This window comes from Nicotiana tabacum, chromosome 16 (assembly GCF_000715075.1).
Source record: "Nicotiana tabacum cultivar K326 chromosome 16, ASM71507v2, whole genome shotgun sequence".
NCBI lineage: Eukaryota > Viridiplantae > Streptophyta > Magnoliopsida > Solanales > Solanaceae > Nicotiana > Nicotiana tabacum.
This window is the reverse complement of record NC_134095.1, coordinates 5544034-5567215: the sequence shown is the minus strand read 5'-3', so window position 1 is coordinate 5567215 and position 23182 is coordinate 5544034. Positions and strand designations below refer to the sequence as shown.

Genomic DNA, 23182 nt, shown 5'->3' with positions numbered 1-23182 from the left:
TTTGAACTAATTTAACAAAGTAAGTTTTTGAATCAATTGATTAGTTAGAAAATCCAATTCAATTATTTTACAAATTCATCATATAAGTAACTGCAAAATTTGTAGTGCACATAATAATATTGATGGTAAAAGAAATAAAATAAATAAAGCACAATTAGTTACACCATAGTATTAAGAGTCAAATTGATAAAAATACAAACTTAAAGTAATAAGGATAAAATAGTAGAAGACAAAATAAATTCTAAATGACTATCATTAATTTATTTTTCCTTTGCATTTGTCCGGCAAATGATAAATTCCTATTATTTTAATTTATTAAGTTATGTATTATAAAATATTAACTCAACATTAGTCATTTATAGACTTTACATTGTCACTTCTTTTTTCTTTCCTAGGAGCTATAGAGCCAACATCTACATTCCCAAATGTTTAAAAGACCAAAAGATTTAATTTTTTAATTTGCTTTATTTGACAAATATTTGGAGAATTGCAATGAACTATTTTTGTGTCACTTGTTTTTTTCAAGTATTAAGTTACCCAAAAACAATAATTTTTGTAAGATATTCCCAAAGAAGTCCTCAAAATCACAATAAGGCATAAGAGGACTTCTACGAGCATGATTTTTTCATAATGATCTAGTTAAATGGGATCAATATTCATTATTATATAATTTTTTGTAATTTTTATTTTATAAGCTAAGTAAACAATAAACATGACAACTTGTGAAATTTTAGCAATGAATAAATCTTACATTGAAAATATTGACTAAGATAATTGACGACTTCTACATTGCCATCGTTTTTTTATTTATTAAGTTGCTAAACAAAATCAACAATCATCATTTTTAGGAACTCACATTTTTTCATGAACTTGTTTTATAACTCAAGTGTAGTTAGTTAATATAATATTTATGTAACTTTTAGAAAATAGATATTTATTGAGAATGGATACACGCGCAACGCGCGTATTGTAAGACTAGTTACGTAAAAGAGAGGATTGGCTCTATTATGGATTTATGGTACTTATTTTATGGAATGTATTGTTAGTAATGTTATTTCTTTCGACCTGAAAAAAAGGAATAATATTTTTTTGAGAATTTATGATTTATCCTACAAATAAAAGAAAGATAAAAAATATATATTCTAATCAATGACTTAACTGGTTAATCCTTTGTTAAGTCATGAAATAGTGTAACTTTGTTATCCCTTAATAGTTGGGAATTAGGATTAATTGTAGGCTTGTAGTTATTTCTTTCGATCCACTTTAATTAATATTTTGGTTATTTTTACATATATTAACAAATTCATGGCTTCCAAGGCCAGGGTCGACCCCTTCCTTCTTATAATAAGAGAGAGCGAAAGATGAACTGGCCAAAAAGCTTACTATTTGAACGGAATTCCACAATTGCAGAAGCTTCGGTCTCGATAGATTATATTTTTGGTTAATTGGGTAGGTGTCGATAGCAGCAGAACCTTTGCTTTGGTCCATACCAGGGGAAACCCTTCCATAAAGCAAGTAAGGCAACTGCTTTAGGCCCCACATTTGTGGGGGGGCCATTTTTTGTTACATCTAATAAGCTATGTATAAGTTTAAAAAAAGTTTCTGTGAAGTGAAAAAAATTGATTTATTTCTTTAACAAGAATAGAGAAGAAGGATTTACAACTGCTATGATTTATGCCACGAAAATTACACTTGAAATAAATATCGGACCCGAATTTCGTAAGAAATATATGATATACAGATAGTAACAATCTGATGAGAATGTTGATAATATAATCTCAAAATCTTTCGAAGAGTCCTTTGGAGTTGATTACCTTATACATAATAGACAAGACCATTTTTTCACTTCAAAATTGATTTGATCAATTCGAAGCATATGAAAATATTTTTGGTTTTCTATTTAGCGGTAAAAATGAAGATCACTAGATGATGAAAATTTGAAAAAATATTGTCTTAATCTTGAATGTTGCTTAAAGCATAATAATCAATTTGATATTGATGATTTATATTTATTTTCGAAATTAAAAATATTAAGAAAAAAGTACAATTAGAAGATAACTGTTTAATTAATACACTCTGTGAAATAAAAAGATTTGATTATTTTTTCAATGCCTATATTACTTATGGAATAATGTTAATAACTCTTGTTACCGTTGCTTCAGCGGAAAGAAATTTTCAAAATTAAAATTGATAAAATCTTACCTAAGAAAAATAATGTCTCAAGAAAAGTTAAATGGATTAGTTATATTGTCAATTAAGAAAGACTCATTAGGATTTATTGATTATAAAAAATTATTAATAACTTTGTATCTAGGAAACGCTAGAAAAATAGACTTCAAATAAATAAATAAATAATTTTTTTAAAAAAGTTAAGGCCCCTCATAAAGTTTGGCTTTAGGCCACAAAACTCGTCGGGACGCCCTTGGTCCATACCACAAAAAAAGCAAAGATCTATGGTTTTCTTTGCTCTGCTTTTAGCATTAACTAATAATATAATTGACCATATTAACCTTAATATGTTCATTGAAAATATAACAAATACTCCTAGGCTCTTTACTCCAAGAGCGACTTTGAAAAAAGGAGTTAATTCCTTCTTGATATTTGAAAAAATTAAATACTGTGGACCATCAATTAAAATGAAGCGGACGGAGTTCTTAAATTTTAAATATAGTTCCTCCGGTCCACTTAAAGTGATTTTTTTGGTTTTTTTCACATATATTAAAGAATTCACCTTTTAGCATTAATTAACAATAAAATTGACTATATTAACCTTAATTTATTCATTGAAAATATAACAAGCTACTCCTAGACTCTTTACTCCAAATGCAACTTTGGAAAGAAAAAGTTAATTTCTTCTTGATATCCGAAAAAATCACATATTATGGACTACAAAAAACTACTTAAAATGAACCACAAAGAATAATGATTTTCACTTGGGATTGCCACGTGTCCTCCCACATTCGAAAATGACTTTTTTTTACAAACTCTTCTTTCCCATCTCCTCCATCAAAATAATCACTTTTCTAAGTTAACTCACAGAATTCAATATGAATATCAATAATATAAGTGGGGTCTGAGAATGATGAAATGCAAGTTGAACTTATCCCTACGGTATGTGAGGTAGAGTGTCATCATGTTATATATTTTATTTAATTTTTTACATAAAATTTAAATACTTATATATAGTTTGAGGTTAAAGCAACAGGTGAGTTGACCATATTCCACCTATGTCAAATTATTTATCTTGTTTCTCTTTTACACGTTCTTTAAGAAACATTAATTAGGAAAAGGATTAGACTATTTTACCCTTATTTATGTCTTAAGCTAAAATCTCTCTTTATTGAATAGTTATTCTATTTATATGTTATCTCCATCTTCAATAACAATTATTACTAAGGGTAAAAAAAGGAAAAAAAATAATCAATTTTGTTTTAAACTTCTAAAATGACAAATAATTTAAGATAATTAGTTTTAATAATCACGACTGTTAATATGAGACGGAGGGAATATATCCTAAATTTGCGTCAGCCTATTAATAGCCTAAGGTATTAAATAATAGCGAAACGTGCGATCTCGTATGTGTTTCCTAGAAGACAGGCAGCTTTGGCCATAGACCATGGCCATTTGTCTCAAGTCGGTGTTTGCAAATTTGGCCTCTTTTACCAACCTAACCCTACTTACATTATTCACATAAATAGGAACTCTATTATATGCAAGTTGCACAATAATACTTTGCTAAACTGTTTGGAAGTTACAAATTATATATAGCAAACGATAAAAATCTGTGACAAAGTTATGGTCGATTTTAGAAATTTAACATTTTTCACAAATGAATTTTATCAATTTGAATAATAACTACTGCAAGTTCTCTATCAATTCTAAATCTATCTTCTGACGGATTCAATCAAGAGTTCTTTGCCTACGTAATGAAATTTAATTTATATATATATATATATATATATATATATATATATACACGCACACAAAGATAAGTATTGATAGAGTTAAACATACATTTCAGAAGTCATTATTTCTAAATTATAAATCCTTCGTTGTCTACCTTTAGAACCTATGTTTGATGAGTCACTTATAGAATCTTGCTTGAGATCCTAAAATGGACTTGACAAGGACATTTATGACTTTAGAATATGATACCTTATCTCATTCGTGGGAGGCAACTATGAAGTTGATTTATATGGATTTGAATTTTCTACTACTATAACTATAGTTTATTTAGGCTTATCCTTTATATATATATATACACACTTTTTTGGGTAGGAGTTGGGGTGTTTGGGGGGGGGGGGGGTACCAATTCTGAATGGAAAACATCAAGATCTTTCCAATGAAACTTATATATATAGGGGTGTTGGGGGGGGGGGGGTGTTACCAATATTGTAACCAAAAAGGACAAATGAAACTTAAATATTTCAATACCAAAAAGGATTAGTTTATTGCAAGTACTAGTTCTTGCTCCACTATAATAATGCAAGTCAATTATATGAAGCACATTTTACAAGATTGACAGCTTTTTTCATGAATAAGTACAGCTACTTGTAGTTGTGCCTCTTCTTTTAACAATTAAATAAACCTTCATTAAAATGTTGTATCTCAAGTAGACAAACACCAACTTTCACCTATCTCAACTGCTAATAATGGGCACCTTCAAAAACTTTTTGTATCTTCACTTACCATTAATCCACACAATTCAATTGGAATTTAACTTATATAGATGGACTTTTACACTTAAGTGTATTTCAAAATGTAGATACCGGCAACCTGCCTTATTTTTCAGGTTGTTAATCCCACTTTTTATGTACGGTAGCCTGCAATTATCTTTTAGGTAAGCGTCAAAAGGTTATTTACTTGTAAGCGTAAAAATGTTAAACTCTTTAATTTTTAGGATGCCTATATATAACTGATAAAGTTGTTTCTGTGTGACCATATGAGTTCGAGCCGTAGAAACAGTCTTTTGCATAAATGCAAGGTAAGCTGCGTATAATAAATCCTTGTTGTCCGGCCCTTCTCTGGACCACACTGCACATGTGAATGCTACATAGGACCAAGTGAGTTGAAATGATCCCAATATGATTCGACAATATAAGTAAAAGGATTTCGGCTCATGAAACATAACTTAATTAATAGCATGGCTGAATAATAGTAGTAGAATTACGACGAATAGAACAATCATAGACTTAAAGTTTAAACCAGAAAATGTATATGACTAGTAATACTCAACAATATTCAGTTTTTCATTTGCATCATAGTTTCGTCATTCGTGTAAGTTCATATGCTACTACACACTCACATTATCAGTAGATAGTCAAGATTGTTTTGAAGCTTATTGAGTAAAGTTTAAAAAGAGTAATTTTTCTTGGATTTTGTAGTTAAAAGTTAAAAATTAAAAATTACTAAACTATAATGTGAATTCAAAAATCATAAATTGTTCCTGGATTTTTTTGAATTTTGCACTAGTAAAGGTTCAAAAACCAGGAATTGTTCATGGAGTTTGGATTTTGTTAAAAGTTCAAATTATTGGATTTTGAAAATTTTAGCATAATTTACTGGAGTTCCACTTGTCAAAGTTTCGAACTTCATCACTAATTACTGGAGTTCTGTTCCATATTTTAGTTGGGAAAAAATACGTCAATTTAATCAAACAAGTGGTTACTTTGCCACTACAATTTAAAATATGGCTAAACTCTAATAGTCATCCCAAAAGATAGGCCAACTCCGCTATTTTTTTTATTGAATGTGATGCTTGTTTGAACAATCATGAAATGAATGTTGTGTGTTTCTACTACATACGATCCAAGGAGTAAGTACAAACTCAGACATTATGACTTCTTTAGATTAGGTTTTTGAATTTATTTAAGGAGCATCGTTCCATTAGTAATCTGGCTAAATATTCAAGGTTTTGAGATCGTTCAAGAAATGTTCATAGGATCATGACAGTGGGCGGATCTATAGCCCAAATTATGGGGCACGTTAACCCACCGTCTTTTCGTCAAACTAAGTATTTTATGTACATATTTTTTGAATTGGTCTAACACCCATGTTCCAAAAAGATTGAATAGTGTGCTTGGTTGAATATTAGATTATTTATCCAGAGAAATATGGATGAATTCATACTAAAAAAAAAATCTATTTTCTTTTTAGTGATGTATCCGCGTTCAAGAAATTCTAGATCCGCCTCTGATTCAATGCCACCCAACTCTTATTAAAATGCGTGGCATGTTTGTTGAGCAAGTCTCCGTCGAGCCGCACAAATATAATATATATATATATAAGTTTTATATATATGTGAAATTTATTTTGTATTTTCTTACTTGTTTTTAAATAAAATAATCGGGTGGCTGTGTTTTTTTTTGTTTTTTTTGGTGTGTGTGTAAGGGGGGGGGGGGGGGTGCTTTTAAAAAATTGATGCTGTAGTTATTGTAATTTACCATCCTTTTCTAGGGAAAGAATAGTTTATATGTGCCGAGTCGTCAAGAAGGTAGGCTGCTATTTCATGTGTATTCTTGAGTTTCAAAATGATAACGATTCTCCTCCTTTAAGATCTATATAATTTTGATTGCCTTGGCTGTCAATTTTGTCTCCAATATTAATAGGATTAGATGTATTGTTTCCGAAATTTGTGAATAGAATTTGAATCTTCTTTACACCCAACAAGAGTATCGAAGGTTACTGCACATATCGTTACTGAACTGTGGAGTTTATGTCCTATAAAGAAAGAAAGCAACTGATAAATACAATCAAACAAATTTTGTTGCAAAAGATCTTAATCGGTTAGGATAGTTTGAAAGTCAATTTGCCCTTCAAGGAGAGAAAAGGCAAACATGATTAAGGAAATCTTTTTGAAAAATATTAATACCCTATATATAGAAAGAAAATGAACGCCAAACGTATGATGAACAAGTAGAGATGTATAACTTGCATTGCATAGATTGCATATTAAAATTACAGCATAGAATCCATTTTAAAGTTAGACTAAGTGTTAAAGGAAGGAGTCCTCCCATCAATGTAAAATGCACTTACAGAATCTCAGTTTAGTTTATTTCACACGTAATGGGTTCTCAAAATGTAACTTGTGATTAATGGACAGGTAGGGGTCAATGCTAACCCCCACCAAAATGGAGGATTTTAACCCCCACCCCCCAAAAAAGCATTCTTGTATCAATCTAACAATATTAATAACTTGAGATATTACATGTCTAATCGTCTGCATAAGTCGTTCACAAGGTTACCTCTGGGGACTTCATAGTCAATAGCTGCAACAACATCCTTCAATTTTACAACTCCTTCGCTAAGTTCACGTTCACCAACAAGTACCATCCAAGGGATCCTCGAATCTCTGGCCCGATCAATATGCTTCATCACTTTTTTATGTATCATGAATTCTGCTTTCACTTTAGCATTCCACAATTCACCAACCAACTCAGCAGCTAAAGCACTGTCATCACCAAGAATGCTAACGAGAACTTGAGTTTCAGTGGCTCGGATTTCCTGGAAAATTGTACACTTCAGGGAAAAACATGGACAGAGAGAGAGAGAGAGAGAGAGGAGAGAGGAGCTTATAAAATCATAGGCGGACGAGAAAAGCACATAAAGGTAGGCAATGAAATGGAGCTAGTACTCCAACAAAGTTAGGACATCTTCAGACATGCAGACTGCACTTGCCATTGAGCGGAGAAATAAAAAATGAAAAACCAAGTAAAACAGAACAGTCTCTGAATTGTTCTCCACCAACCCCATTTTCACTCTACATTTTCAGTTTCTTGTGGGAGTACATTCGTTTATTAACTGCATTATGTGCACCATGAAATGCTAGGGACATTCATCAAGTCTTGAGTAGGTTTGTAATAGTATCAGTACTACCGCTTGTTATCATATTGAATTATGTGAACTGTCTCATTTATAATCTTAAAAGAAGGCTCAAAGATGCTAGAGATTGGACACTTTTATTTACTTATTGATGTGCAAAAAGGTAGAGAAGGTGAAAACTACCAAAGTCTATTTCAGAACAAATCAGATATGTTTAGCTACTATCACCTGATTCTTGTCTTTCTGAACCTGTTCCATGATTGCAAATACTCTCTCGATTCCCAGACTAATCCCAACAGCAGGAACCTGCCGTGTGCCAAACATCCCTATTAGATTGTCATAACGTCCACCAGCAGCAATCGAACCAACCTGCAGGCATTTCCAGACCAGCAGTAGTGCTCAGAGAAGAGAAACTTTCATTTATGAACATTTCATGCACTGAAAAATATAATAGGAACAACAACGTAGGAACCGAGAGTTATATATTGGTATATGCCATAATCAAACTACTAGAACTTCACCATCAATTTGATACACAGATGGGTCGGACTTTCATCAGGGTATAATGATCGGACATTTAAAACGAGGCTGCACTTGGAGGCTTGGAAGCATGCTGTTCACCTTGCAAAGAGTCAATTACCTAGAGTAGCGTTCAACTCCGAACATAGTATGTGAGTCAAGAGGAATCTACAATTATGTACACTGGTTACTCCAGTTTAGATTACTTTTCAGTAATATGAAAGTCAAAGCAAACTGATCAAAGGTACTTGAGAGATACTTTCGACTCCTGACAATGTTGAGAACTCAAACAATTTATATATAAACTTCTTACATGCCTGAATGCACAAAATCTGAATTGAGTATCACCACATCAACAAGCCAAAGTTGCAAAAGCATAGCCAACTGGAACTAAAAACTCCTTAGCACACTGAGAGATCTACCTGAGTAGCTCCTTTAAAGACAGCTTCGAATATGACTCCTGTGTAATAGTCAAGACCTCTTGCAAGGCTCAAGTCAAAAACGACTCTGTCAATACACCTGGACCTCTCAAGAGCTTTAAACATGATGTCTAATTCATCCAATGCAAGTGAGGATTCATTGTTCTCCAAGAAACTGCGTTCCTGCTTAAGCTTAGATAATAATTCCACAGGAGGTCCCCTCCATTTGACAAATGTACCAATTCTGTCTGATATCTCATCACTTAAGCCTTTCTCATCCACCTGGTACAAAATACAGTGGCATTAGAGTGCTAATGACATGCTCGCTCTGTTTCAAAAAGATACTCCTTCCGTTTCCGTTTCACTTTAGATGATGTAGTTTGACTTGGCATAAAGTTAAAGAAAAAATTAAGAAGACTATTGAAATATGTGGTCCTAAAAGCGTAAGGGGCAAAAACTTTGTAGGGCCATGACATTTGTGTGGCTATAAAAGCTTCTCATTAAGGGTAGTGGGTAAAATGAAAAGTTTAAAGTTAAATTATTTCCAAATATAGAAATGTGTCATTCTTTTTGGAACGGACTAATAAGGAAAGTGTGTCATTTAAATTGAAACGGAGGGAGTAAAATTTTTGACAGATTTTTCAACATAAGTCTCTTTAGTATTTCTTTTTATGAAGACATAAGTCTCTTTAGTAATTTGATTAAAAGATCTAGAAAAGCAGTATTTTTCATGTCATTCCTAAGTCCCTTAGGTACATATTGACATCTAATTTCACCTGTGAAATTGATCAATGGCCCTTGAAAAGTAAATGACTGAAATATGAGCAATCTTAAGAGGCAGGAACAACAATGATTTTAGAAAATAGATAATCAAATATTTAAGAAGAAAACTACTCAGTAGGAGAAACTAAAACGATTCACAGATTGCAGTGAGATACTAGAAAAAACCATACGAGGGAGTAACCTTAAGAGAATCCTTACCTTATAACATGCTAGAAGTCCACAAGAACATATGAAAAAAAATGATTTATAAGAAACAAAGTTAGATTTTGCATTGAAATTCAAGATCATCCTGGTATCCACACCCCAAGGAAAAAGCGAGGGAAACATAGAAGAAATTAAACATTTCTTCCGTTCATTATATTATCCTTTTTTCAATGTTTAACACCAAAACAGACCAGTTAGTGGAACAGTTCAACTGGGAATCAGTAGCACTGCCGTCCAGCTAGACCAAGTTTTGACTTGGTAAAGAACCTGTGAGCTATGGTTGAACCAAACCAGACAGCATCAATGGGTCATCAAAATTCTCATCTCATTGCTCTCCTGATTGGCTTTAATATTGTAAACACCGCAAGAAAAAAAACTCAAACTACTCTATAGCCTGAAAGTTCTGGAATTTAGAGCACTAAATCCCCCCAACAAAACAAATATGCGACAAAAGCCAGGGAGGTGAAGGAACATTGGCAGTCCAGCAACGCACAAGAGAAGAAACGAAGTGTAAACCTAGGTTGTGTTTCAAGTAGTCCAAACAAGAGAAAATTGCTTAGGTTATAGGAAGAGAGGATACGATTCATTAGGTGTTTTTGCTACATTAAACAGCGCATGAATCAGCATGTTTAGTTGCACTTGTTTTTCATTTTGTGTTAATTATAGGAAAATTGATCCTCTAGTCACACATATTATAGACTAGGAGTTAACAACCGAGCCCTGAGATAGCTTTAAGATGACCGAAATGCCAACATATGGAGAACCAAGAATGAGAGAAACCAAAACTAGCAAGCCAGTACTAAGCAAAGCACCAGTAACTGATAAAATATTGAATAGCTATCTTAATAAAATGTACAAGTTTATGCCGACCTGAGATGATGCCTCACCATTTCTTTTTTTATCTGCTCAAACGATTGTTTATCCAGCTTGTCAATGCTTGAACAAATGGTTCTGAATTTCTCTTGTGGCACCCCGCATATAGCTAACATACCATCAAGCAGCTTTCTGTGATTAAGCTTTACCTGAATAAAAAATAGATGCTTTACATAGTTAGTTAATGTCATACACCACTAATAGGACAAAGGATTCCTAAGATTGTATGAGAAACGATACCAGAATGTTCTGGATTATAAGAAACATAAAGAGAATATATACACAAATAAAATTGGTATAACTCCGGGCAGATATGCATAGCCACAAAACAATTAGAAGATTTAAATTGCCCCAATGAAATAGCCAAAAATACTGTGGTAATGTAAGATAATGATTTGAGAGCATGCACAGGGAGAAAAGGGGGCAGGGGAGCGAGCAAGAATCATAAGACAATCATATTTCAAGTGATGGGGACTAAATTGTGTCCTATCAGGATTAATATCATTCCAAGGTCAACTAACAAGCATTGGTTGAATTTGGACATGGCTTGAGAACCATTAGAAAGTTTACCTCATACTCTCCAATATCAAGCTCATCTAACAACTCGGTCAAAATCTTTATGACCTCAAAATCAGGCATCATCTTCTCAAACTGACCAGCTATATCAAAATCACATTGGTAGAATTCACGGTATCTACCCTTAGACGGGTTATCTCTTCTGTACACCTTCGCTATCTGATAACGCTTGAAGGATGTCAGACCATTCATTGCTACGTATCTAGCAAACGGAACTGTCAGGTCATAACGAAGAGAGCAAAGTTCTCCCCCCTGCAAACGTTGACGGGGAAAGGGGATTCATCAGTACCAAAAAGATCAGGAAAAATACATAACTCGGATTCTAATACTGAAAATAAAATGCACCTCCTAAACCTTGTGTGCACGTCGCAAATATATGTGTATGTGTGCATGCGTGAAACTCACATGTGACAAGGTGCACCAGCAAATCAGCAAATAAATAGCAGTTAAAACAACTAGCACACCTGATCAGCAAGGTCATAGATTAATTTTGAGTCTTCCCCGTATTTTCCCATCAGTGTCTCTCTCATTTCAAAAGCGGGAGTATCCAAAGCTGAAGCACCATGCCTTTTGAAAACCTCAACTATAATTGAGAATGCTTTCTCTCTTATAGCCATCTGTTCTTTTGCAAAATCACGCGTACCCTGTGACAAAAAAATTGAACATTCAGATTTGATGTTAGATGAAAAGTTAACAATATCCATTTTGTGCACCTACAAAACAAAGCTATAACTATTGATATTCTCTTTTAAGTTGATATGTCAATGACGAGGCAATAAGAATATCAGGACTTAAACTGAAGGTAATTTAATTTCCGAATTAACAATTCTACCTCCTCTAACACTGTTCGATAAGGAAACAAATTACCTAACAGAAAACATTGTGAAGGTAAGTTAAAGATCTAGTTCCTCTTTCTGCCAAGGGGATGAAACATACAAAATTCAGAAATAAGAGTCCAACTTCAACATAAAAGACTCCTGATAAAATAGATACTGCACAATAAGTTTACAGCACCATACTTTAGATACCGTGAAGCTGATAAAGCTGATGCAGAAACTTCATAAAGATTTATGGCCATAAAGCTGATACCGTGAAGCTGATAAAGCTGATAATATTTAGCCTTTCTAAGTTCTAACCAATATTATTAGCCATAAAGCTGATGCAGAAACTTCCCCGCACAATCTTTCTTGGGTCCAAAGGGATTTATAGCTGTTAAGGCTTCCTAACTCACACTCCGCCTCTGAATCCTCTCATTATAGGCCAGCCAATTTTGCCATTGCATCACCTAAAACCTAGTGTACATCCTTCAGCATTTCCATCCAGTTGCTGGAAAACCTCCACCAAACTCAACATTGACAGAAACTATTCCATAAGAGAAGGCATTGAGCAAGCATAACAATTGAATATCACACTGTTTCTTTTTTGTTCCTTTAGTAAATTGAACATTAAAGTGTTTAAAAGGAAATTGAGTGAAAGCGTAAGAGTTAGATTACTTCTGTTTTAGATAAACTTGAGACCTTTTTACAAGGATAAACATCAGAACTTATTCAGAAGTAATAAATATTAAAGGAAACATATTCATATTCTAAATGACTGCTGCCAAATTTCTTATTTTCTAGCGCTTTTAAATAGAATGTTTCCATAGCTCTTGAGCTATATAGTGTTATCGGGTATAAAGGGGCATACGCAAGGATTTATTAAAGTTCTTGGACCATTCCAGCATTGTCTTAAGGATTTGGTATCATTTGACCTGGTAACAAAACCAGATTAGCAGGTTTCCAGCATTGTTTTATGTGTAGCCGACATATCTTTTTCACAAAAACAAATAAAGGAGACAGCCAAGTATTAAACCAGTTCCCAAATTATCACAGCTACGAATAATTCAATGAGCGGGGAAAAAGATAACACAGTATGGTTCTTACCTTTGGGAGTTTAGGCAACCGCCGGCTCTCATTGCTCTCCACAATATCTTTCACCTTTCTCAATAATGTGCCAAATCCCGAGTCCTTCGGGTCCAACAGAGACAAGAAATGGCGAACCAAATTCTCGAATGCCTCAGTCTGAATATGCATGCTCAGCAGCCTATCCTTCAAAAATTGCAGCAGAGCAGTGGTACCTTTACCAAGAATCTTCTTCTTCTTGCCTCCTTTTTTACCTGCTTTTGCACTGTCCTCGCAAACACTCGTATTACCACTGATAAAGTCTTTTTCTTCGAGCGAAAAGAAAGCAGCTAAGGCCTCCCATGAAACTATTTTCTCTACCATTACCAGTAAGGAGTTAACATCATGTGAAAACTTAACATATTCCTCATCCGAGTGAGCTGAAACCAAAGACGCAAAAACAGCTTTCAGCTGATCAGGTCGAGGACATTCTTTTTGCAGCATTGCAGAAATTCCATCATCTCTGGTGCGCTTCGCTCGGTTATAACTGATGTTGCCCAAATCTTTAAGTGCCACGGCCAAAGAAAACAACGTGGTGCATATTGCACTAGCTGTTCCAGAAGATCCTGAATTGGATACAACAGCAGAGTTCAGTTGCACACGTGTGCTGGAGTGCAGGAGCCGGCAAATTTCTCTAAACTTGCCGTGCACAACTGGAACACTAGAAACTGCAACTTCATCACTATTTTTGTTCACGAATTTAGAACCATTAAGTAAGATCTTGACGTCAGTAGCCACGGAAACGACGTCCTTGGCAGTGGAACCATCACCGGAATCATTCAAGTTGAAAGCTGAAATGTCCGCACCCAAGGCCTCGCAGGACAAGGCAGCAACGGCGTCAATAATAACAGACAAAGCTGAACTTCTATGATCCAATATAGCGGAGATTCCAGATATTGCTGCTACAGAAAAATCGCCTGGAGAAACGCCGTCAATAGTACTATCAAACGAAATGGAGGACACGTCATTGAGGATGATATCAAAGAGCTGAGTGACGGCAGCGGAAGACGAAGAAGAGAGCAAGAGCTTGTTAAGGAGAACTACAAGAGAAGCTTTAGACTCCTCGGGTGTTAAATTACCGAGTACTGAAAATGCGGAAGATTGTGTAGGAGCATTAGTGTTGTTATTTGAGGAGGATGATACTTTGGAGAGTGCTGAAGTGTCAATGCTCAGGCGACTGAGTCCGTTGGCAATTTCGAAGACGGAGGAGGATGACAGTGATGAGCCTTTTCCACCCACAGTAACCACGCGTCTCTCTTCTGCCATGGAAATTGATTCGCCGGCAACCTCGCGGCGGTGAGGGTTTGAAAAGAATTACTCGTTGTTTGTTTGGGAAAGACGGGAATAATGGGGCTTTATTTGGATTTTGGGCTTAGTGGGCTGCTCCTCTGAAATTGGATTTTTACACAGATGGTCTCTTTATAAAAATTATTTTCGAAACTAATAGTAATTTTTGTTTATTCTGTTATAAATATATTATATTATGGATGTTCATTTAGTACTCCGTTGTAAATAAGCTTTCCGAAGAAACTTATCCACCGTAAATATGTTTATCTATTTAGTACTCTATTGGAAATAAGCTTCCTGAAAAAGCTTATCACTTCGGTACCCGGTTATGGATAAACATTACCCTAGGTAAAAGATTATCCATATCTGGTATAGTAGCAGCTTACACAGCAGCTTGTAGTAGCAGCTTACACAGCAACTTGCAGTAGCAGCTTGCGTAGCAGCTTACACAGCAGCTTGTAATAGCAGCTTACACAACAGCTTGCGTAGCAGCTTACACAGCAGCTTCCTTTCTTCTATAAATAGAAGAGATTTCAGTTCATTATGTACATGAGTTTGAATTCGAATAATATATCAGTTTCTCTCTATACTTGTCTTTAGTTTATTTACTTTACAGTCGTTATTTTATAACACGTTATCAGCACGAGACTCTGTCATATCGAGCAAATCTTTGAAAGTATCCAATGAGAGGTTTAGCAGCAGCTCGTGATATTAGGAAAGGGGATTTGATTCTTAAAGTTCCAAACGGAGCGTTAATGACTAGTCAAAACCTTATGAATTATGTTTAACGATGAAGTGCTGTCAATTTCTGTCAAGAAGAACCCTTCTCTCTCCTCTACTCAGGTGATTCCTTCTTATTTTCCTCTTTAAATATAAGAATTAGAACTTGGGTCTTGTGATTTTGGACTAAAGGCAGAAACTTTACCTTTTTCCAATTTTATATGCTCAACCAGTAGTATGAACTTTCTTGTTCTAAAAATATGTTTACCATGTATGTTAATCACGTCTTTCTAGCCAACTAATAATGTAGATGTTATTTTACTTGGATGAAATCTCGTGAAATTGGAAAGAAAAAAAATAATTTTTCTTAAGCTATTATATGATGGCGAGACCCAGTAGTTTTTGTGGAAAACGATTGGACGCTATGAATACTTATACAGTCGCTATTTTGGTACTTATTTTCCTTTTGATTATAAATGGGTAACATTATTAGATTCACTTAAACTCCAGCAGAGTTTGCAAGAAATATACAACCACCAGAAGTGGTTATATTTCGTATATCTCATTGTAATTATATTTTGTTAACTACCAGAAGTGGTATATGCCTATGATCACCATAAGTGATAATTTAGGCTTTCTATGGTTACAATTAAATATACACTAGAGAAATATTCTCTATAGTACATGCATGCCTCGATTTGCTCCTGAAGTAGCATTATCGTAAAAGAGCTTCTAAGACATCACACGATTTGGTGTGATTAATGCACGTTCAAATAATTATGTTCTGTTCCCTGAAGGATGAGAACTTTTGATAAATATTAGCCCATTCCTGAAGTAAATATGACAATATTAATAAAGGGCGTAAATAGGAACACGTTTTTTATGTGAATATATTACAATTCACCTCCAGAAGAGGTAATATGATTGAAGGAATATATACTCAATATTTCATATTTTAAATTTGCTCCTGAAGAAGTAACACAATTGAAATTTTCTCCTGAAGCAGGAAAATATTATGAAACTGTGTCTTTCTGTGCTTAAACAAAATAATAAGCTATTCAAAGTTATTTTTGAAGCACATTTTCATTCCCTGGAGTGAATGAAGAAATATCACAACTCACCTCCTGGAGAGGTAGAATAACAAATGATATAAAATTTGTTTTTATGGCATAAAGATCATTACCGCACGTACCCGTTGTACGTAAAATATCTTGAATATTTTTATTAAATATCATTCTAAGGCAAAAAGAATTCTTGTAGAATGCTTTGTACTACAACCACATTAATATTTTATGGTTAGTTATCGAGTTCCCCGAAGGAAATAACAACTCATGTATCTTTCCCTGAAGGATGTAATGATTATGTGGTTGCCGCTTTGATATAAAATATTCAGATGTTAATGGCGTTTCTCCCTGAAGGAGATATTTGTCACAAAGTTGGTGGTAAAAATACTAAATTTTTTAATTTCTTACATTTATAAATTTATAATGTCTTTATAATGTTCATTTTATTAAGAATTTCTCTCATGATACCAGAAGTGTCTAAGCAATATTTGATAGTACAAAATATATCAACAACTTTTGAAGAGCTAACTGTTTGTCTAGAAGACATATGACACCAGTAGTATCTGATAAATATTAAATTGTGGATAATAAATGAAGGCTCTCGAAGAGTTTATATACAAATATGTCATCCATATTATATGATTATGGTCAAAACATATGTTGTAGTAAATCTGAAGTTTACTAATACAAATGACTATCATATTGAGACTACAAATGATTGGAAAATTGATAATCTTCATGTTTCCACAATCATAGGGGGTAAAATAATATGTATGTGAGAAGTTACCTGCCTTATTCTTTAATTTGTACTATATCATGTATCACAGTAAACCAGAAGTTTACTAAAGCAAAAGTTTATGCCATAGTAAACCAGACGTTTACTAAGAGATAACACATGACATGATAAACTTGAAGTTTTCATTTGCCATTTTTAAATGAGCTATTTGAGAATTCAGATAAGTATATACTAAAGAACTAGAAGATTCTTCAGAAATTCTCATGTGTTGCTTGTTCTCATAATGAATTGATTATACCAGCTAAAGTTGGGACTAAGACCCCTGATTCTGAAATATATAAAAGGTGAATATGGGCCCGTTCACCTATCCTGTGAACCACTTATAGGTGCATATATGAAATGGTTACATGTGTAATTATTGTCAATCTGCAGTTTGACATTTGGAATTGCTTTTCTCGATTAAGAGCATAATTTTCAGATTATGAAATCAAGACAGTTCATCTTGATAATGCTGGTTTATATCCAAGCTGGTTTAGCATTGAATACCTCCTATTAATGGCTAAACCATTGCTTATGAGAACAAAGCTTCATGTGTTGGTCTAAGATTTTCTAAATTGCATATAACAACACTTGTATGCATCAGATCAACAATATATGATAAGTCCTCCCTTCACAATTGGTTTAGGATCAGAAACCAAATATTTTTACTATCTTTTGTTGCGTGGTATATGATTAATTTCTCTACCATAATACACAAAGATATGTTTCCCAAAGATGATTGGGGATATACATTAGTTTTTCTGACATTTGGGGGATGGAATAAACAGTTGAAAAATATGTTATATGAATCGAATTATCATGATCCTCACTTAGAAGATAATTCAAGTCGAATGCCAGAAGCATTTGTTGATCCAAAATTAAATATCATATTTCAACTGCAAATGCTCCTATTAAAATTAAAGTCCCTGAAGGATAGAGTTTACTGTACGCATGAAGCGTGGTAGACCAATCGGTTCCAAAGGTAACAATCCTTGAAAAATAGTAGGAGCTAATGATCAAAATGAGGAGGAAATAAGCTCTAGAAGAGCCCACGACATAACATTTCATGAAACTCCCGAAAAAGTTCAGGTACCTGAAAATAAAGAAAGTGATGAGATCTCTACAAGTTATGTCGCTTCGGAATTGACACAAAATGATCGTCGACGATATATTTAATACAATATAGTGCACAATATTGTAAACGATTGTGAGGATCGGACTAGGAGTCCAGACACTTGAAGATGTCATACTATTTAGATACAAGTCTTAACCTATATGACTTATTTGGCTAAATCTATATGAAGATCCTTGAAGGATTGAAAATGCCCGAAGCATATAATTCAAAGTCTTGAAAAATGTACTCGATCAAAATTATAAAGATCTTTGTACGGTTTAAAGCAACTTGTGCGCGTGTGGTATAATCGCCTCAGTAAATATTTTCTGAAAGAAAGTTACATAAATTATGTTATTTGTCCATGTATTTTTATAAAGAAAATGTCATCAAAATTTGTTACACTTGCTATTTATGTTGGTGACTTAAATCTTATTGGAACTCCGGAAGAGCTCCAAGAGGGTCTTAAAAATACTTTTACATGGACAAAGTATATCCATTAAGTACACCAATGAATATTCAATCACTTGAAGTGAATAAGGATCCGTTCCAACCTGTAGAAGAGGATGAGGAGCTCCTTGGTCCTGAAATATTCTATCTCGGTGTAGATGGTGTACTTATTTATCTTGCTAATGCTAACAAAAGTGGTGCAGATCGTATTGGTAATGCAGATGCAGGTTATTTATCTGATCCCCATAAAGCTTGATCTCAAACTGGCTACATATTTACATATGGAGGTACTATCATATAATGGCGCTCCATAAAACAATCTATTGTTGCTACTTCTTCAAATTACGCTGAGATAATAGCTATTCATGAAGCAAGTAGGGAATGCGTATGGTTAAGATCAATAATTCATTTTATTCGAGAAAAATGTGGTTTGAAATGTGAGAAAAGACCCACAATTTTATACGAAGACAATGATGCATGCATAGCCCAATTGAAGAGAGGATTTATAAAAGGAGATAGAACGAAGACATTTCACCAAAATTATTCTATACACACGATCTTCGGAAAAGTGGTGACATTGATGTGCAACAAATCCGTTCAAGTGATAATCCAGCAGATTTATTCACTAAATCTTTGCCAACTTCAACTTTTGAGAAGATGGTATACAAGATTGGAATGCGGAGACTCAAATATTTGAAACAAGGTTTTCATCAGGGGGAGTAAAATACGCGATGTACTCTTTTTCCCTTACTAAGATTTTTTCCCATGGGGTTTTCCTTATAAGGTTTTTAATGAGGCACCTAGCAATGCGTATTACTAAATATGTGTACTCTTTTTCCTTCACTAGGATTTTTTTCCCACGTGGTTTTTCCTAGTAAGGTTTTAATGAGACACATTATCTTTTAATGAACATCCAAGGGGGAGTGTTATAAATATATTATATTATAGATGTTCATTTAGTACTCCGTTGTAAATAAGCTTCCTGAAGAAGTTTATCCATATGAGACTCCACCGTAAATATGTTTATCTATTTAGTACTCTATTGGAAATAAGCTTCCTGAAGAAGCTTATCACTTCGGTACCCGGTTATGGATAAACATTACCTTAGGTAGAAGATTATCCATATCTGGTATAGTAGCAACTTACACAGCAGCTTGTAGTAGCAGCTTACACAGCAACTTGCAGTAGCAGCTTACACAGCAGCTTGCGTAGCAGCTTACACAGCAGCTTGTAATAGCAGCTTACACAACAGCTTGCGTAACAGCTTACACAGCAGCTTCCTTTCTTCTATAAATAGAAGAGATTTCAGTTCATTATGTACATGAGTTTGAATTCGAATAATATATCAGTTTCTCTCTATACTTGTCTTTAGTTTATTTACTTTACAGTCGTTATTTTATAACAGATTCCAAATATAGCAGATTTTATTACAGTTATAGCATTTATAAAATATATATATATAATTGTAATCCCTTAAATACCGCTATAAAGGGCATCTATTTAATAGCCAAAATACAAGCACCCAATGTTTAAGGAAAATATTTCAATCTTCGCTAATATCGTGTAAACGGATTGCATATTTTCTCTCTTTCCATAAACAAAAAAAAAAACAAAAAAATCGAAGAATTTTCTATTTCGTTGATTTATGACATCTTCTTCAAATAGGATTATTATATTTGTCGAAGATGCCTTTGTCCTTCAATATATTATTGTAAGTCTATACACCATTAAATACCATAATTATACTGTATCTGTACACATTTATACATAATTTTATACTATTATAATATTGTGTATAGATGTATTCCTTGTATATATTTATTATCTACTATTATTAACATTAATAATACACGATCAATGTGAGCACGTGATTTTTGCCATATATGAATTACTCCCATAAATTCAAAACAGAATAATTTCTTTCAGTGTTTGCAATTTTGTGGATTTTCGTGGCATTTTATGTTAAATGTTTGCATTTGTCTGTGCATATTTATTTTATTTAATTAATGAAAAATACAAAAATATGTTGCATTTTCATTTAGGATTTAATTCTATATTTTAGGATTAATTAACAAATTAGTTATTTTATAAAAATGGGGAAATCACAAAAAATAGTTTATTTTGCACTTTTTAATTTTAATTTCGAATTTTGGTAGTTTTTCCTTGAATTTGGTTTTTAACTAATTGGGGTAAATATTATTTCGAGTAATTAGTTTAATTTGGTGAAATATTTAGTTTAAAGTAATTTAGGATTTAATTTAATTTGAAAAGAAAAAAAGAATAGAAAAAGAATTGATTAAAAGAAATGGGAAGAGTCAATTAAAAGGGGGCTGTAATTTGGACCATTTTTAATTGAAATCCGCCAGAACACTACCCAACCCAGGCCCAAACCTGGTTTCCACCCGGTCCATCTCCACACCCCACTAAACGATGTCATTTCACACTTTTTGATCTGGACCGTTGATCTCAGTTGATCAAACGGTTCAGAACTAACTTCATCTTGATATATAAATGTCGGAACCCCCCTCTCACCCCCCTCATCGTCTCTCACTCACCCTCGTCTCTTCAGAGACACCCCCGAAACCCTAATCCGCCGCCCTAATTCTCACCGCCTTAGCCCGGCGGCGCCACCTCTGTTCACCACCAAAATTACATCCTGGAACCTCCACGACCACCTCCTCCCAAATCCCGGGTCAGTTTCCCTCGAATGTTGCCCGATTTTCTCGAATATTAGATCAGAAAATGAACCCTAAAATCCCAAGATTTCCGAATCAAGATTTCATTGAAGATTTTAGGTCCATTTTGACTTTATTCGTGTGTTTCTGATAAAGAACACACGATTAATCTCAAACTGAGCCGAAAATTTGAAGACTTGAAGATTCGTCGCCATTCTTTACTGGTCCGAGTTGTTTTTAGGTATTTTGCTCTTTTTTACCTTTTGTTATTTAACTTCTGTTTCTTTGTTCTCTTCTTACCTTCTTTTACTCTTTCTTTTAGTTTTCTGATTTTGATTTACCATTTTTTTGTTTTGTTTTTTTATTTCTTCACACTGTCTGTATCTGCATGTTAGATTTAAGTTGTGTTTGATTATTAGTTGGGTCCTGTCTTCAAGTATGGATAGTTTGAATTTTCATTCTTATTTTGGGCTTAATTTTGTTCCGAGTCATTAGGTTTCTGAATTTGAACGTTTGGGTTTTTGGGTTTTTCTTCATATTAATTGGGTTCATAAGGATTAAATAGCCTAAAAGGGAACTGAATTGGGTCTACGCAGACCCATTAATTTGGATCAATTGGACCCGGGTTCTTCCTCGCATATAGAGGGTAATAAACAGTAGTGTGGAGGGTAGTATAGGTAATTGGGGTGGGGAATCTTTGTGTAACTGAATGGGAAGCTTCTAGGAAGCTGGGGTTTGGGACTATTTTGAAATTCTGAATTTTACATTAGGGGTAGGTGAGCTAAAACCAAAATTGAAAAGGGGGCAAAATGCAAAGACTGATATCTTTAAGCTGCCCTAGTCCCTTGCCTATAAAGGCATCCAAAAATTGCCTTTCAAGGCAGACCCGAGAGACTGGAAAGAGATAAAAATTCTGAGAAAACAAAAACGACTGAGAATTCTGAAACTGCACTGATTTCCAGCATATTTCTTTGATAAAAACTGATCAAATTCTGTATCAATTGGGGATTTCTAATCTTCTTCGTTAGTTAAAATCTCTGAAAGTTTCACATCTTGCACCTGGGTTGGGAGATGGTTTGATTTTGGGTTTTTCTAGGTTTCAAGCTGTTGTGAGGTCACTGTTGCATTGATACTGCTGTGCTTTTTGTTCTGCTGTTATCTACTGCTTCTTCACCTCTTTTTCCCTTTCAATTTCCAGGTATGCTCTTGAAACTTGGATGGAACTGAAACCTGATTGAGCTTTGTAATAAGATCTGTGATCCAGTTGGTTTTAAATGAAAATATCAGTCCCTGTTGTGTTAAATTGTACCATGTTGTCATTTATGTTTTAGTTTAGCTTCTTATGTGCATTTCATTTTGTTTTAAGGCTTGGATATGAGTTTGTTTAAATGTAGTTGATTTAAAGCTATTTAGGTCTCTTAATGTGTATTAATTAAATACTATGGTCTAATTTAATTAGCAACCATTGTCTGGTTGTTGGATTGTGTTTTGTCACAGCCATGGTTTGAATGTAAGTCAATTTAGACTTTGTTCTAATAAATTTGGTACAGGTTGTGCTCTCTTTCGATCTTGTTTAAGTTTGTTCTTGTATAGTTTGAGGTCTGGATCCAGGATTGTATGACTTATCCTGTAATCCTGCTATAGATTACATGCGCTGAGTTCTGAACATGTTTTACATTTGGTTTAAGGATTGTTAGCACTCGTCCAAATCCAGAATTTCCTTGAATGATAATTGGCTTCAAGTATATTTGTTGAATCATGTTTTGGGCCATCATCATTGGCCCAATTACAATTGCCCTTCGTTTCATAACTAGGCTGCCCAGCTGGGCTTCCATTGAGCCCAGTTACCTCTCACGCAGAATCAGTAGTAAGGGGCAACTACAATTGGGTTTCAGGCCGGGCCAATCTTTGGATTAGAGATAGTGCAATTTCTGCCTCTTTTTGGTTTCTTGTTGATTAAGCGGA

The 23182-nt window shown here is 34.0% G+C and overlaps 1 protein-coding gene across 1 annotated transcript; it reads right to left on the bottom strand.

Annotated features, from left to right (window-relative positions):
- Positions 1-6922: 6922 nt before the first annotated feature.
- Positions 6923-14525, bottom strand: LOC107829876 (histidine--tRNA ligase, cytoplasmic). The gene is made up of 7 exons (XM_075232563.1): positions 13118-14525; positions 11660-11839; positions 11190-11447; positions 10634-10768; positions 8763-9041; positions 8050-8190; positions 6923-7503 (listed from the first exon to the last, which is right to left on the bottom strand). Exons 1-7 carry the CDS (start codon positions 14399-14401, stop codon positions 7204-7206), a joined length of 2577 nt encoding a protein of 858 aa, XP_075088664.1. The 5' UTR covers positions 14402-14525; the 3' UTR covers positions 6923-7203.
- Positions 14526-23182: the final 8657 nt, after the last annotated feature.